The sequence below is a fragment of the Alosa pseudoharengus genome, unplaced genomic scaffold (genome assembly GCF_046254945.1).
Source record: "Alosa pseudoharengus isolate Yale_2024_CS ecotype anadromous, Long Island Sound unplaced genomic scaffold, YU_APseudo_1.1 YU_APseudo_1.1_scf_8, whole genome shotgun sequence".
Taxonomy (NCBI): domain Eukaryota; kingdom Metazoa; phylum Chordata; class Actinopteri; order Clupeiformes; family Clupeidae; genus Alosa; species Alosa pseudoharengus.
Genome location: NW_027468870.1, coordinates 14,126,295 through 14,143,095, shown reverse-complemented (window position 1 = coordinate 14,143,095; position 16,801 = coordinate 14,126,295). Strand labels below are relative to the sequence as shown.

Below are 16,801 nucleotides of genomic sequence, written 5' to 3'. Positions count from 1 at the left end.
AGCCAGCAGCATAAACTGGTTGAATATTTAAAAAAAAACATTTTCTCCTTTCATGAAGACTGTCAAAAGGGAAAAGGTTCATCATTGATCACAGGCAGAGAAAAACATCCAAGGAGTTTAGAATGGTATCCTTTTTTTATTGTCATCATATATTTATCTGTCCATTTACGCTTATTCATTTATTTTGGGTTGGGGTTGACATACAAATTGTACAATGACAACTGAGCTTGAAAAATAACAAACAAAAAGAAAAGGAAAAAAAAAAACAGTAAAAAGGGAGATTATAGTGTCTAGCAGTAAGCAGTGGACTACTGCTCCAAACTAGAGCTCACAAATGTACAGCTAGCTGGCAAACACTGGGGTAATCCCACTGAATACAGACAGTCTGCACAGAAGCCCGCTAGACTCCCTGAATAGATAGATGAAGTGGACAACTGATTCCTATTCCTGCCCACAGTTAGTTAACCAAACAGAATGGACAGAGAGGACAAGGATGTTTTTTTTTTTATCACTGCATCATATTAAACATTGTTACAAAATGTATCCAAAGAGTCCCATGTCACTGCATCTTGTCCAGGAAGCTTCCATCTTGTCCAAGATGAGAGCAGACCCTTCAAACCGTATACCCCTGCTCTTCACTGCACCAGGTACACCAGTGTGTCCCCGATGTCCACTTTAAGGCCGTTGTCCGTCATGTGCACCTTCTTGTCCTGCAGGTTGATGTGGAAGGTGGACTTGTCGGAGATGGGCAGCTTTCCCTGCTCCTCGCGGCCCAGGATGGGTACCCGCCGTGGGCCCAGCAACGGGTCCTCATAGCGCATCAGCTTCACCTTGGACAGATCTGCCATTGGAGACAAACACAGATGAAGCATCTTTAATGTCAGGAGGAGTCTGGACTAGGTTTGGAGACATCGAATAAAACTATCTCCAAGCCATTTTATGCCATGGGAGGATTGTTTACATGAAACAAAACTCCTAAATATGAACAGAGATGAGTTTTAGGTGAGTTTTAATGAATGCTTGGACTGAGTCTAAAAAGGACACGAATTAACATTTTACATGACTATCATAGACATCACTGCATGGTGTTTGGGTTAACAATATGCTGCACAACCAAGCAATGTGATGATCTTTCTTTTATATAAAAAAAAAAAAAACATCTTCAAAACATCGAAGTAGAGAAAGCGTAGCCCAAATGATGTGCTAATGGGGGGCACTGGGGGTGCACTGTGACGCCTGCCCTGGTTTGGATTCTTGGATTCTGGGCCAGAATAGCAGCTTTTTCTCTTCTCTGAACAACAGTGTCTGGAGACTTTAGCAAATAAATAAATAAACAAGCAAATAAATAAATGAACATAAATATATACAAACAGAATGCACACACACACACACACACAAGCACAGACACACAGACACAAACACACAGACACACAGACACACACACAGCAGTCAAAGCCATGTCTCATAAATCACTGCCTCCCACTGAGGCAGACAGGAGACCGCACTGTGAGACAGATGGGAGAGACAGTGAGTGGCGGCTAGAGCGCTCTGTGTGAACGGGGTGGGCTAGAGGCCCAGCGGGGGCCGAGCGGGAGCCTCTACACACACTCACCTTTGATGAAGCGGTTGACCTTGGCCAGCCGACGGACAATGCTGTCCCGGCTGTCTCCCTGGCGGATATCGATGCGGGTGGTGAAGAGGCCGTTGGCGGGCTGCGGGTTCACCAAGGACACAGACACGCCGGGCTAGTCGGGGTTGGGGAGAAGGGATCAAACACATGATTTCGTCAAATAGAGAAACTCATAGGGGTTTCACCAAAACCACTGTCCATCGTAACTAACAGATGCATGCATTCCCACACAGGATGCGTACTTGCAGTGCCCTCCAGAGTTATCGGCACCCTTATTCAATAGGAGGGGGAAAAGGTTGGAGAAAATTCCCCTTTCTGTTTATCAAATCTTGTCTACAATCAACCAATAAAACATATATAAACTATATGAGCCCATAACCATAAGAAGGTGCATCACTAGATTAATATTTTAAAAAGTGGTATAATTATTGGCACCAACTCATTGTTGTTCTGTTGGCAAAGGGGAGTTCGTAAAATAGTAAATGAGTCTGTTCTTGTGATGAGGAAGGGGTTTTTGACTATTCTTCAAGGCAGAATCTCTCCAGATTTGGTCTGGGGCTCTCTTATGTGCTCTATTCTTGAGCGCATCAATTGGATGTAGGTCAGGGGATTGGGATGGTCACGGCAAAAGCTTAATTTTGTTCCGATTTAACCACTTTTGAGTGGATTTTGATGTGAGCTTTGGATCATGGTCCTGCTGGAAGTTAAAACCATGAGTACATTTTACTTTTTGGCAGAGGCAGCCATATTTTGATTTTGATCACTTGGTACTTTCTAGAATCTATAATGCCATTTACACGAACAGTACAGCCAAGGTCTCTGCAGGGAAACAGCTCCATAGTATCGCAAGTCATACACCATATTTAATGTTTGGTATTAGGTGCTTTTCTCAATAGCCATCTTTATTTCTATGCTAATCTAAGTAAGTCATAACCCTAGGAAAAGATAGGTAAGGTTTTCTGACATAACATTCAAACAATCTGTTGTGTGGAGGTTACATCTTATGGTGGATTTGAAGACATGGTGACCCTAAGCTACTACCAATTCAAATTCTGAAACTGTGGTCTTTGGATATATATATTTTTACTTTGTACTTTGGTTGCTGACAAATAGCCTCATCAAGTTTTTCATGTATCCATTCTCTGATTTGTGCAGGTCAACTCACTCTTGCCTTACTTAACCGAATGTTACACAAAGCTAGCAGAGAGCTTGATTTGATCCTCACTCGGAACTGCACCACACACAACCTCATGGTGACACCACTCTCAGATCACTTCTTCATCCGGTTTAACGTCAACCAACCCACTTCTCCTCTGTGGTTGCCTCCGGTCTACCTTCACTCAGCACATTCTCCTCTCTGGAGGTTAATGATGCCACAGACTTGCTCTGCTCCACACTGGGCTCATGTCTGGATGAACTCACCACCCATAGCTAAATAATACCCTCCGAACGCTGCTCACCAAACTCAGAGCCGCAGAGAGAAAATTGCACAAATCTAAACTAACCGATGACTTCAAAAACTACCAGACACTCCTATCACTCCTATACCTTTTCAGACAGCATCACTGCTGCAAAGACGGCTTTCTACAATAACAAAATTAAGTGTCACAGACACTCTGAAACTCTTCTCAACCTTCAAATCAGTACTCAACCCTCGGCCTCCTCCTCCTCCTCTTCCTCTTCTGTCCAGCCTTACTGATACCTTTGCCCTATTTTTTTATGAACAAAGTGGCGGCAATCAGCAGCCAATTCTCTACATGTCCCTCCTTTTCCCCACAGGGCATGACCGAATCAGATATTGCACTTCCACAGCGTCTGACAGTTGCCAGCACTTCATTTTCTGCATTTGCACCTCTCTCTGAGAATGAGGTATCTAGACTCCTGAGATGAAGCCGTCCTACTACATCTCACCACAGGGGTCCCCCAGGGCTCGGTGCTGGGACCCCTTCTCTTTACTATCTACACCACCTCTCTGTGGCCAATTATCCATTTGCACGGCTCATACCCTGTGAATGGATATTGATATTCTCATTCTCATACTCATACTCATGCTATGCAGACGACACACAGCTCTATCAATCATTTCCACCTGATGACCCCTTGGTCTCTGCACAGATCTCTGATTGCCTCTGAGACATATATACATGGATGAAGACACACCACCTCCAGCTTATCCTCTCAAAAACCAAACTGCTGGTCCTCCGAGCTAAGCCTACAATACATCACCACATCAGCAGCCAAATTGACTCCCAGTTTGTTGCACCTACCAAGGCTGCAAGAAATTTCACACTCGATAACCAACTAACCGTCTCAGATCATGCTCTGTCTCTGTCGTCCGGTCATGCCGTTTCTCACACTACAACATACGGAAAAACAGAACTTACCTGACTCAATGTGCTACCCAACTCCTGGTACAGGCCATAGTCATCTCACGACTTGACTACTGTACCGCCCTCCTGACAGGTTTCCCAGCCTGCATGGTGAAACCCCTTCAGATAATCCAGAACGCAGCAGCGCGCCTGGTCTTTACCCAACCCAAAAAGGCACGTTACTCAGCTGCTCACCCAGCTACACCGGCCTACCTATGGCCACCCGCATCAAATTCAAGTCACTAACGCTCGCCTACAAAGTAGTCTCTGGTTCTGCTCCCTCTTACTTGAACGCCCCCATACAGGCATATGCTAGCTCCAGACCGTTACGCCCTTCAGACGAACAACGTCTGGCTCTGCCACGGCAATGCAAACATTTCTCATCTGTTGTTCCCCGTTGGTGGAACGTGCTACCAGTTCATACCAGAGCAGGGGAGTCCCTCTCTATCTTCAAAAAACTCCTGAAGACCCAACTCTTCAGAGAGTATCTCCTCTCGTAGCACTACCTACAACTAGCCTTACTAATTCTAGCACTTATCACCTGACAAGAAATGACACTTGACTGTATGAAAATGGCACTCACTGATGCACCAACTTGTCCTTATCGCACCTTGATTGTTTTCCTTGTTGGAAGTCGCTTTGGATAAAAGGCGTCAGCCAAATCTAACGTAATGTAATGTAATAATGATTAAATTATTGTAATTGTAAATAATGTAATGTAATAATGATTAAATTATTAAACAATACTCAACTATAGTAGATTGTTTTAATATAGCTGATGCTCTTACAGTGTTAGTGCATTGTGTACTATGTGTTGTCGTTATTATGATGTTGTAAATCACAAAGTAAATCCTGAAGTAACCATTACTATAACCATATGTGCTTTAGTGCTAATGGTTGGTTTAATCTAAGCCTAAACATACCTCAAATAAAGGTACATTAATGCCTGATTAAAAGTTTTTTATTAGCTTTTTCAATTGTCTAGTGTGCCTATAATTCTGGAAGGCTCTACATAAAGGAAGCAAACTCTCTGCTAAAGGCAAGAGGAAGTGTGCTGGGTAAGGGGTGTGGTGCTAGGCATGTATAATTCAGTAACATGTGACATGTGACATTCCTCACACACACTGCAACAGCGACTCCATCAGTCTATATAAAGGCTGTTTGTGATGCAAAGAGAAATATATAACCCCAGCAGTCAGCAGGCAGATAACAATGAAAACCGCAGCTAAAATTAGCACAGCTAGTCTCTCGACACCAGGCTGATTAACCGCCAGCTTCTCGACAGTACAAAGGTTTTGTGTGTCTGTTCATGTGTGTCCATCTGCATAAAAGTAAGACAATAATCTGTGTGTGTGTGTGTGTGTGTGTGTGTGTGTGTGTGTGTGTGTGTGTGTGTGTGTGCCTGTGTGTGCTTGTGTACGTGCATTTTTATCCTGACATTGTCTCCTTTACCTCAGATCTGAAGACGCTGAAAGGCTTCCCCGGGCAACAGTCCTCTTTTATTTTGTCATCTGCTTCTGAGGCAAACACAATGTCTATCTGATCCAACTGAAAATGGGATGGAGAGAGGAGGAGGAGGAGGGGACAGAGAGAAGGAGAGTGAAATGGAGAGAGAGTGGGGGAGTGAATGCTGCGCAATTAAATATTAAATGGCCTGCAATCTACAATGCACAGAAGGTCTGAGATGTTTTGATCATTTGAGTGTTGTCAGCTGCGGAACTAAAGCAGCAGCACCGAAGGACACTAGCCCCTGGACACAACAAACACTCACAGCATCCTGAAACATCACCTTTCTCCATCCTGGACTTAATATTTTATGTCCAGATCAGTCCAGCAGTTAATTCCGTATACACACAGGCACACAACAAATACAATCTGGTTGTGTGAGCACTTCACCAACAGACTGCAGGGGTAAGTTTGTGTATTGAGTGGTGCATCCTAGCCCAAGTTGCTGAAATACCTCCAGTGAGTTTGTCAGGTAAACAATGTTCTCCAGGAGAACGGCACGCTCATCAAACTCCAGCTCCAGGTCCAACACACGAGGGCCACTCTTCTCCAGGTTCTCCTGAAAAACCACACAGTCCAGTCGGTGTTACCACAGCATATTCTTTATAATCTTTGACATTTGCTCTTTTCCTACATCGATTTTCACTCATAAATGTGTAATAAAAGTTTAAAACAAACTAGAATAATTTACTGTTCAATAAAACAGACTACTATTTGTGGTTCTGGGGACAATCCCCTGCAGAACTTTGTCCGTGATACTGAGGTAGGTAGATACTGAGAAATATTGTCTTGTACACCTCTGTGCTCACTTCATCCACCCACACACACACACACACACAAACACACACACAAGGGAGAGAAACACTCAGGGCTGTCAGATTGCCCTTGATCCTGGAGGGAGGAGGGTAAGGGGGGGAACAGTCGAAGAGGTGGGAGGAAAGGAGAGGAAAGGAGAGAGGAAAGGAGAGAGGAGAGGAGAGAGGAGAGGAGAGGAGAGAGAGAGAGAAAAAAATGAAGAGTAGATGGCACAAAAGCAGAAGAGGAATGAGAGGGCAAAAAAGGACAGAGAAAACCAAGGATAACAGGGTGGGAAAGAGATTGTGATAAAAAAAGAGACAGAAAAGAGAGTCAATCGAAAACAGAAAGAAAGATGATATGGCAGGCAAGTGGCAGTGTGGCAGGGTAGAGAGAGAGCAAGACTATGTGTGCGTGCGTGTGTGTGTGCGTGTATGTGTGTGTGTGTGTGAGTGCAGGAGAGTGTCAGTTGCAGCAGAGAGAGAGAGAGAGGGGGGGGCTGACAAATTGTCAGTTTCACCTTGATCATGGCGACGAAAGGCATCACCCTCTTCATGTACTTCTTGAGCTCTGGCATGGCCCCCAGCTCTCCCGCAATCACCTTGTTATCGGGCAGACTCCCGTTACTGCTCTGCAGACGCACAGGGGAAGAGGAGTGGCACAAATCACTACACCATGTATAGCTCATACACAAACTAGTCTACAGGCAAACTCATCTGGGAGGAAAAGACATGGTCACAACATACAATAAAGAAATGGTTGAATCATACATTGTTGGACTACTGAACATGGGTACCAAAGCACAATGAATGCATCTTGGTCTATTTAATGAGGGTGAAAATGATTGCTATAGTTGCTGGGCAACACTGCCTGATCAGTCAGTCATCCATAGGTCTATACTCTCCTTATCCTAATAACCCATGTGATTGCAGTCTTCTTACAAGACGTAAACAGTGTGCCTGTCTCAAAGCACAGAGAAGATTCATTTATTATATTGTTAAAATGAATGTTCAAAAACTGTGCTACATCTTGAGCTGTGTTACATGGCATCTGATGCATGGGACATGTCTGCGTGCAGGCTATTTCCTTTAGTTGATTTCAGTAGGTACTTACCTTGTAATACTTGCCCAGCAGAGAGAGGGCGCTATGCTGCCATGGTGGATAGGTCTTGGCCACATACACTGTGCAGTGTGAGGGTTTCCCTGGAGGCTTGGCGTCTCCCTTCTGCTCCGAAAAAAAGGGTGAGGTGAGACAGAGAAAGAAGACAGATTTCAACCGGGCATCAAAATTGAAGACAGTGTTCTCTGGCCCACGACAGACACTGGACAGCCTATTTGATGCTCAGAGTCTCCCCTCTGGTTAGTGAAAAGTGAAGGACAGGAGAGAGAAGGGAGGGCATGAGAAATTACAAAGGTCAGTGCAAAACTGACACTCTAAAAATCCACCAAAACAGCTTCTCTTCTTTAACCCAGGGCATCAAAAAAAAATCACAGCCACAGCTCAAACAGTCCGTTGGAGAGTTTGACAGCCCCATTTACCATTTGCTCACTTCAAAGTAACCAACCAGAGGAACACAAGTACTGAAAAGAAGTCAACTGAACAACCAATCACAAAGCAAGCCATGGCCCATTGGCTTTGTGACATCAATCCATCCACATGTGACCCCGCCCCTTCACTCGGTCACATCAGAGTGGAAGGGTTCTAATTCAGCATGACATCCATTACTCTGCGGCCATGGGTACGAAGCTGAGAAAAGCCCCACTCAGACTGGCACTTTGGTCCATTACGTAAGGCCAGTTTAGAAAGAGGGGGCTCTGAGAGGGCTCTTTTAAAAGCCCCCTGCAAATGTGCCCGCCTGTCTGAGGGAATCTGGACCCACGTGAAGGTCATTCTACTTGACAGCTGTCAAGGAGAGTTGTGGAGAGCGACTCGTTCAGGATGGCTCACTTGCAGCACACTCAAAAAGGACGGGGAAAGAGAAAAAAGGAAAGAAAGAAAGAAAGAAAGAAAGAAAGTGATAGCTGTTTAGGTGGGATGGGAGTGCTGCTCAACACAGCCCTCTGAAAGAGTGTGGAGAGAGAGACGCATATCCAGATGTATTACTGAGGGGTGCACATCCATCTACTGCAGAAGGGGGAAATGAGCTGGAGCAAGGAGAAGTGAAGCAGAGACACAGTCTCAGCACAGCTGCTCAGAGACACCGAGTCTCAACCATTAAACCGCACTTAGCACTCGGACAATTTATGCAAACCATTAAAAATTTTCCCCTGAAACTACAAAAGTTGTGTCAACATAGGGTTGGGGGTGGGGGGGTCTGGATCCAGTCGCTACAGCGCTGACTGACTAATTCAATATTCGGAAAAAAAAACACGGTCATACATGTAAGGGATAAAAGCCACCCAGATGGCCTATTGTATGAAAATCTGGAGGCACAGAGACTCCAAAATCTCGTCTTCGTGCCATATCTGGAATACACCTCCAACACCTTGGAGGCTGTTATTATGACCGCCGCGCAGCGACGGTCATATAGGTTTAGTCAGATATTTTTTTTTTTTTTTTTTTTTTTTTTTTCTTTTTCGCATGCCCAAATTTCTGTCAATGATTCCCGTGACACTGAAAGACCGGGGTACACGAAACTTGGTGGGCATGTAACCCCACATGGATAGCATGGAACCATCGTTTTTCGTTTTGATCTGTAGCCCCCCCGCTGGACTGGACCCCCCGAAAGGAGGGTAGGGCAGACACAGTTTTCTGTGAATATCTCGAAAACCGTAGGGTTTAGGAGGACCTTTTTTTTTTTGTATGTTGATCTCAAGGGGCCATGTCAACCCATTCCATAACCACTCATTTCATGTATAGCGCCACCTAGTTAAACACAAAAAAGTAAAAATGAGGTGTTGTAATTGAAGGTATCTGTGACCTAACAAAGTCAAAACTGTACAAAATTGGAAGTGTAGGATCATTATGACACCCTCTGTATGCACGCCAAGTTTCGTGGAATTCCGTTCATGGGGGGCCACACAATAAATTAATTTATGTTACTATACACCAACTGGCCTGTAGGTGGCCGGAGACAGTTTTCTGTGAATATCTCGATAACCGTAGGGCCTAGGAGGTCCACCTTTTTTATGTATGTTGGTCTTAAGGGGGCATGTCAACCCATCCCATTACCACTTATTTTATGTATAGCGCCACCTAGTTAAAAATTAAAAAGCAAAAAATTAGGTGTTTTCATCACAATATCTCTGGCTGACAAGGTCAAGTGTAGGATCATTATGACACCCTCCGAATGCATGCCAAGTTTTGTGTACTTTCGTTCATGGGGGGCCTTACAATAAAATAATTTATGTGTACATTTAGTGACGTACACCAACAAGGATTCCCGGGACACTGAAAGACCGGGGTACACAAAACTTGGTGGGCATGTACCCCCACATGGATAGCATGGAACCGTAATTTTTCGTTTTGATCTGTAGCCCCCCCGCTGGACTGGACCGCCCGAAAGAAGGGTAGGGCAGACACAGTTCTCTGTGAATATCTTGAGAACTGTAGGGCCTAGGATGACCATTTTTTTCCGTATGTTTGCCTCCAGGGGTCATGTTAACCCATTTCATGTGCACACATGTGCACAAACAGATACACACACACACACACACACACATACATTCACAGTAATCATACGTATGACACATACTCACACAGTAGACATATGTACGCTTGCATGCACAGGCACATACGCAGGCACACACACAAGCACGCACACACACACACACACACACACACACACACGCATAACATAAACATGTACATGCACACAATTCAAGAATTTCTCAGAATTATGAACAGGCAAGATGGAGGTGGGGTTGTATAAAATTAATTTTACATGTGAAATCTATGAACTAATCATGTTTTGGTACTTGTTGTCTAGCAGATATCAGTGAGAATTGAGTGTGGATAATGCAATTTAGTGAGACAGTTAGAATCATATAGGCCTTTCAGCGTGATTTATTTTTGTGGAAAAAATGTGCTGGACTGGGCGGCGGTCATATTTTGTACCGCTCTGCGGTACATCTAGTTCCACTTATAAATATGCCCTGTTGCCACACATGTATTTATGCATGCATGTATGGCTCACATAGAAAACAATGGGTTGTTTAAAAAGAAGCCTTTGAAGAAGTTTGGGTTGTTGCTAAGCTGGAATCCTTTAACTTGCTAGCTGTTTCTAAATGTATAATTGCAGATAATGTGCAATTGTTAAACTCCAACATGTATTTTGCACCACTTAACAAAATCTGCTAACCTAGCTAATTTATTAGCTTGCATGACTGTACAACCTTTATCTTGTAGCCTTTATGGAAGGGGCGCAAAGTGTATTGTAATCGGGTCTGTCTGTCTAAGTGTGTCCACTCAGATAACTGCAAAAGCACAGGTGGGATTTACTTCAAATTCTCACACTAGGTAGAGGGTCACCATATCTTGGTGCTGCTGCGTAATGATACGGATTCAAAGGCAGATGCAGTGGGGGCTTTTTCCCCCTTCTTCCACAGACCAGTTATACGGGTGAGCATCTGCAATCGCAATTGTTCAAACGCAGTCGTTCAAATGCAGTAAAAGAAAGGAATAGGGGAAAAAAGAACAAAGTACCAGCCTGCTACACTAGCTCGACTGAACTTTATCCACAGGGACAACGTGACCCAGAAATCAGCAGACTATGGTCCAGACTCCAGAACTTTATCAGGGTCTTTTTCAAAGGAGCTGGCAACCAATACTATTCCTGACAGGTCCAATCCTCTGAGCCACGAATGCAGATGGAGTGCACTGAAAAGTAGAGGTTCGATTGGAAGTGTTCCGATTGGAAGTGTTGGTAGGTGTGCTGAGAGTACCTTGCTTTTGGGCGGCTGCAGATAAGCTTTGAGGCGGAGGCGCAGATCATGGGCCGTCTCCATCAGATACTGGGACGATCGCATCAGAATCTCATCAACCGGCCCAGCTACTGGCCACGAGGCCTTCATCAGGGACGTGGTCTACAATGGAAGGTAAAGTACGTTTATTCATAACACTTCCTTCTTTATTTATTTATTTATAGAGTGTTTATTTATTTACTTTATTTACTTTTACACAAACAGAAGCAAAGAGTAGTCAATAACAGTAAATAAAAGCATAAAAGGGCAATAGCTGTACATTTTTTTAAAAAGGTTTTACAAAATAAAGTACATAAAACAGAATAATCAAAAGATATACATGACACACAGAAATGCATTTGATTGAAAGGAATTGCATTTCTGCATTGATCAGTTGATCAGGAAAGGAGAACAGGTGATTTCTGCCTGACAGGGGGGCGATTTTGATTTTAAAAAAAGACACACAAGATTGTGAGTAACCTGCAAACCTACTAGGAAAGTCATCTCGCTGCCACAACATCTTCCACACACACACACAAACACACACACACACACACTCATCTGTCCCTTTCTCTTCCTGTCCTTCCCACGTGAAAACAATCACATGAGCAAGCAAACACCACTCCAAAGGTGTGGGGCTCACCTTGCCAAGCAGTGACCAGGTGTATTCACACAGGTGAGGACAGATGGGCGCCAGCAGCAGGGTCTGTCGCTCGATGAATTGGAACACGAGGTCACGGTGCATGCCCTCGATCGCCAGCTCACGGTATTTATCCTTAGCAGCCTGAAGACGGCATAGCCGTAACGGATAGTAACAGTCAGATCATATGGATAATTTGAGTCATGAGTCAACCAGTCATGGTGGCTTGATACGGCTGTTCTGTGTCAATGTGAGAATAAAGAAGCTTTTGCTGACATTACTGCAGGGTCTGCTTCTGTCAGGTTGAATTAATAGCAATTGACGTCAACGCTTAAAAGAAAAACTCAAGAGATATAATCTGGTATAAACATATCAGGTATGTAGTCACTATAACTGCATAAATTCATAATGAATGTAAAAATTATGTGCATTGATTTAGAGTGTCATTGGGCAGACTCTAAATCAAGACTTCTAGACAGACAGGCTTTACCTGGAACTCAAAGAAGCCAGACTTCAGGGCCTCCTTGTACATCATTCGGTCATAGTGCTGCTCTGTGCGCAGGATCCCTGCGTTCATGTCACTGGGGGACAACGGAGAGAATAGAAAACAAATTGACAGGATGCATCACAGACCTCCTCTCTAAGCCTCAGCAGACATTTCCATTAGCATCTGCCCCAGAGACAATACAGATCCAGATCTTTCATATGGGATCAAACACCACCACCACACTATGGTTTGCATTATGAACCATCATACGGATATGTGAAAGGGTATAAAACACTTCTATATATCTGCATAGTAAAACAAGATGAGAGTAACCACACTCAGAAACTGGTGGATAGGACCCACAGTGCGTCTCTAACTATATTCCTCCTGGCTGGAGTTCAGCGAACTGGCACGGCCCTTCTTATGCCACATCAGGCATGAGTCTAATGCATTAGGCAACACTCGCTTCATGCCCCTGCATGGCCTGCTGGTTCTGCTAGAGCCGTATGGGGTCAGTACCTGACAAACACGCGGTCGTTGAAAGAGTCGGCTGGCCCGACGCGCAGGTTGTTCTGGTTGGCGATCATCTCCTTCACCCACTCCACCCAGGTGTAGAGACGCAGGATGCCTGCATCGGCCATGGCCTCCACAAAATTGGCATCTTCCACTGTGTCGCCTGCATCTGCTAGCGCCATCCTCATACCTGTCCAGGAAACACATGTTTACACACCGATAGGGAAAAAAAGATGTGGTGGTAACTGGATGCACACATCCAAACTGGAGAACAGCGCAATGTGAATGTAAATGTGACAATGAATAATATTCACCAAGCTACAGTTGTACATGAATGGCTTACAAAGCAGCTAAGATAGACAGACAGACAGACACACTTCAATGGGCCTATTTGGGGCAGCCGTGGCCCACTGGTTAGCACTCTGGACTTGTAACCGAAGGGGTTGCCGGTTCGAGCCCCGACCAGTGGGCCGCGGCTGAAGTGCCATTGAGCAAGGCACCTAACCCCTCACTGCTCCCCGAGCGCCGCTGCGGTTGCAGGCAGCTCACTGCGCCGGGATTAGTGTGTGCTTCACCTCACTGTGTGTTCACTGTGTGTGCTGAGTGTGTTTCACTAATTCACGGATTGGGATAAATGCAGAGACCAAATTTCCCTCACGGGATCAAAAGAGTATATGTACTTATGTACTGTACGTACTTGTTGCACCAAATGCCCCAAATGCTAAATAAAAAAGGAAGGCACTCAAGGTAGTGGGTTCATTTGAAGGTAGACCCTGCATACCCAGAAGAAACATAGCCTCAAGCATACAAGCCACCCACAGTGACTCATCTTTTGTCAGCAGCCACACACACATTTATATCTATAGTTAAAGCCCAGAGGCAACACACGCCATCTGTACACACACTTATTTCACACCAGAAGGACTGTCTCCGAGAAGGGAATTCTATTCTAAACACAAAACACCTCAGGCTTTTACCCCTCCATTTAAAGACTTCACCACCACTAAACCAAACGCTGAGAAACGCTGTCCTCACCTCTCAGATCTCTTACACAGAACACTTACATGCCCACAAACACACACACACACACACACACACACACACACACACACACACACACACACACGGTTCAAGCAACGTTCCTAGAGGCACACCACTCAGCAGGGGCCTAATCTATTCCCAACCAAACACACCGATGATACAACCCTGACTGCCTGTGGCGAAAATGGATATGGCACTTGGGGACGTATATTCTGTGATAATTACTATGTTCAATGGCTTGCTCGGGGTGCCTTGAGATAATGTGTGGGTTTTGCCTAATGAGTTGAAAGGCTTATACTGGGCATGAGATGCTCAGAACAGTTTTCACAGTTCTTTACTAACATATTCCCAACTTTATTTTAGAGAAGTTTTTCCAAGAACAGAACCTCCCAATGTCCTCAAATAACCATCCGAAGACGGTAGCATCACCAGAAGGAGGAGCTCCGATCTTAAAAGGTACAGTCTGTGACTCAAGTCTAGTGCACATTTTGTCAAATTCAGCTCTTCACATCCTTCTAGCTGTCCGTTCATTATGTGCTGGCTTTGTAAATGTAAAAAGAAGCATCATGGCTCGACTGAGCCATACATAATTCCAACCATTTAACCACGTTCCTTCAGAGGCACAAAAGGCGTTTAAACTTTGATTGTCTGTTGAGCTCAAAATGAACAATCGCCAGAATCACAGAGTGTACCTTTAACGCTTTAGCGGCAGAACAATTATCACTGATTGGAACAGTCATCCACACTGCTCAAGGACCGAAACGAGAGGTCCAGCACTGGGACAGGGCAGACTCGGTCCATTTGCTGTTACCGCTGCTGCTGCTGCTGCTGCTGGTTCACTCACCGTCTGCTGAGAACTTGCCGATCGCCTGGCTCAGGGTGAGGAAGTTCCCTGTGGACTTAGACATCTGTCGAACAACACAAAGCAGTTTGATAAACGCGTCCAATAAAGGATGCAGAAGAAAAACAACAGACAGATGGACGCACACATATACCAAAAGACTACATTACCAATATACATGCACGCCTCACAAAGCCAGCACAGAAAGACAAATCCATTACCTTCTCGGAGTTAAGCAACAGGTGTCCATTAGCACGTACAGCTTGGGGCCACTTCTGACTGTTAAAAAAAATAATAAAAGAGAGATTCTCCTTAGAAAAATGAAAAATTTTAGAAAACTTCACTGGCTAATCAGACAAGCGCTGACATATTTGTTAGTCGAAGCCATTACTTTGGAAAAGGTCAACTGACAACTGAAAAGCAGGCCTTTCCATTTCATTAGCACAAAGAAACAAAATAGAAAACCACAGACAGAGACACTTTAAAAAGACAGGCTGAATGGTTATACCATTACACACACACACAGACACACACACACACACACACACACACACACACACACACACACACACACACACACACACACACACACACACACACACACACACACACACACACACACACACACACACACACACAGAGTCTGATTTCTCAGGGTAGGAAGAGGTCAGCCATTTCCCAAATTAGAGCACTTTAAGACCTATATTAAGGCATTATGGGGAGATGTGGGTGTCTGGGTAGATTTATTTCACTGAGAGTGAAGATGGTCTGGTCTTCAGGATGACCTTAAATTGTCTGCCGGAGAGAGAGGCTCTCAGGAGGCTGCTGTGTCTAACTACTTCAGCTTCCAATGTCAAACTTCTGCCAGCAGATATTCTCACAACACAGGTGTGCTGAGAACACAAAAGACAGCTGGGATACAAACAATGTGTCGTGATTAGGGGGTTACACCAAGCTGCATGACTCTCAGACTAGCGTGAAATATAATTTTTCTTCGTGTGCCACGCGTGTGGCTGTGTATCCCAGTGTGTGGATGTGAAGAACACTACACGCGTGTGGCTGTGTATCCCAGTGTGTGGATGTGAAGCACACTACACGCGTGTGGCTGTGTATCCCAGTGTGTGGATGTGAAGCACACTACACGCGTGTGGCTGTGTATCCTGGTACGTGTCTGGCACTGGAGAACCAATGATGAGACTAACAACCCTCTGAGAATAGGCTCAGCTGCTGTTGTTTGTGTGTTTTGCTTGCTATTATATGATATGGCTGTATGGTTGATCAAACAGACTGACAACTAATTGGACAGCAGGATATGAGTGTGTGTGTATATGAGTGTGTATATGAGTGTGTGTGTGTGTGTGTGTGTGTGTGTGTGCACATGAATACATTTTGTACCATACTTGCCCTTCATGCGTGTTTACAGTATGTGTGCGTGTGTGTGTGTGTGTGTGTGTGTGTGTGTGTGTGTGTGTATGTACATGAATACATTTTGTACCATACTTGCCCTTCATGCGTGTGTACAGTATGTGTGTGTGTGTGTGTCTGTGTGTGTGTGTGTGTGTGTATGTACATGAATACATTTTGTACCATACTTGCCCTTCATGCGTGTGTACAGTATATGTGTGTGTGTGTGTGTGTGTGTGTGTGTTTGAGCGCACATATGTATATTTTGAAACCTACCTGTCGTTAGGCCACATGGCTACGTGGTTGTACAGGTAGTATGACAGGTGGTTGGGCACCAGGTCCTTCCCAGACACACGGACGTCCACGGGGTACCAGTACTCAAACTCCCTGCGCAGCTTCTGCAGGCGTTCCTTGGGGATGTCTGTTTTGGGGAAGGGGGAGCTTTTGAAGAAGATGAAGTCCCACACCTCCCTTGTCATCTGCTCAGGCCTAAGATGGAAAATAAAACAAAACAATATGAAAGAGATGAATCAATAAGGATTGAAAAAATAAAATGTAAGAAAGAAGCTGTGTTTTTGTTTTGTGCTTTGCATGATACATAAGATGTGTTCAGCTGAGCTCATCTTTCTCTATAAAGACTCCCTTTCATGACTACATAATGCTTCTCAATTCAA

At 44.6% G+C, this 16,801-nt stretch overlaps 1 protein-coding gene across 1 annotated transcript in view; it reads right to left on the bottom strand.

Annotated features, from left to right (window-relative positions):
* Positions 1-116: 116 nt before the first annotated feature.
* Positions 117-16,801, bottom strand: part of lars1b (leucyl-tRNA synthetase 1b) — a 30,272-nt gene continuing 13,587 nt past the window's right edge. The window contains exons 20-32 of the mRNA XM_076273788.1: positions 16,404-16,616; positions 14,945-15,002; positions 14,727-14,790; positions 12,848-13,031; positions 12,332-12,422; positions 11,845-11,985; positions 11,184-11,324; positions 7,414-7,524; positions 6,821-6,931; positions 5,960-6,064; positions 5,452-5,547; positions 1,613-1,745; positions 117-841 (exon numbers count right to left, since the gene is read on the bottom strand). Coding sequence (XP_076129903.1) covers positions 636-841; positions 1,613-1,745; positions 5,452-5,547; positions 5,960-6,064; positions 6,821-6,931; positions 7,414-7,524; positions 11,184-11,324; positions 11,845-11,985; positions 12,332-12,422; positions 12,848-13,031; positions 14,727-14,790; positions 14,945-15,002; positions 16,404-16,616 — 1,654 coding nt within the window. The 3' untranslated portion in view covers positions 117-635. The remainder of the gene's footprint in view (positions 842-1,612; positions 1,746-5,451; positions 5,548-5,959; positions 6,065-6,820; positions 6,932-7,413; positions 7,525-11,183; positions 11,325-11,844; positions 11,986-12,331; positions 12,423-12,847; positions 13,032-14,726; positions 14,791-14,944; positions 15,003-16,403; positions 16,617-16,801) is intronic.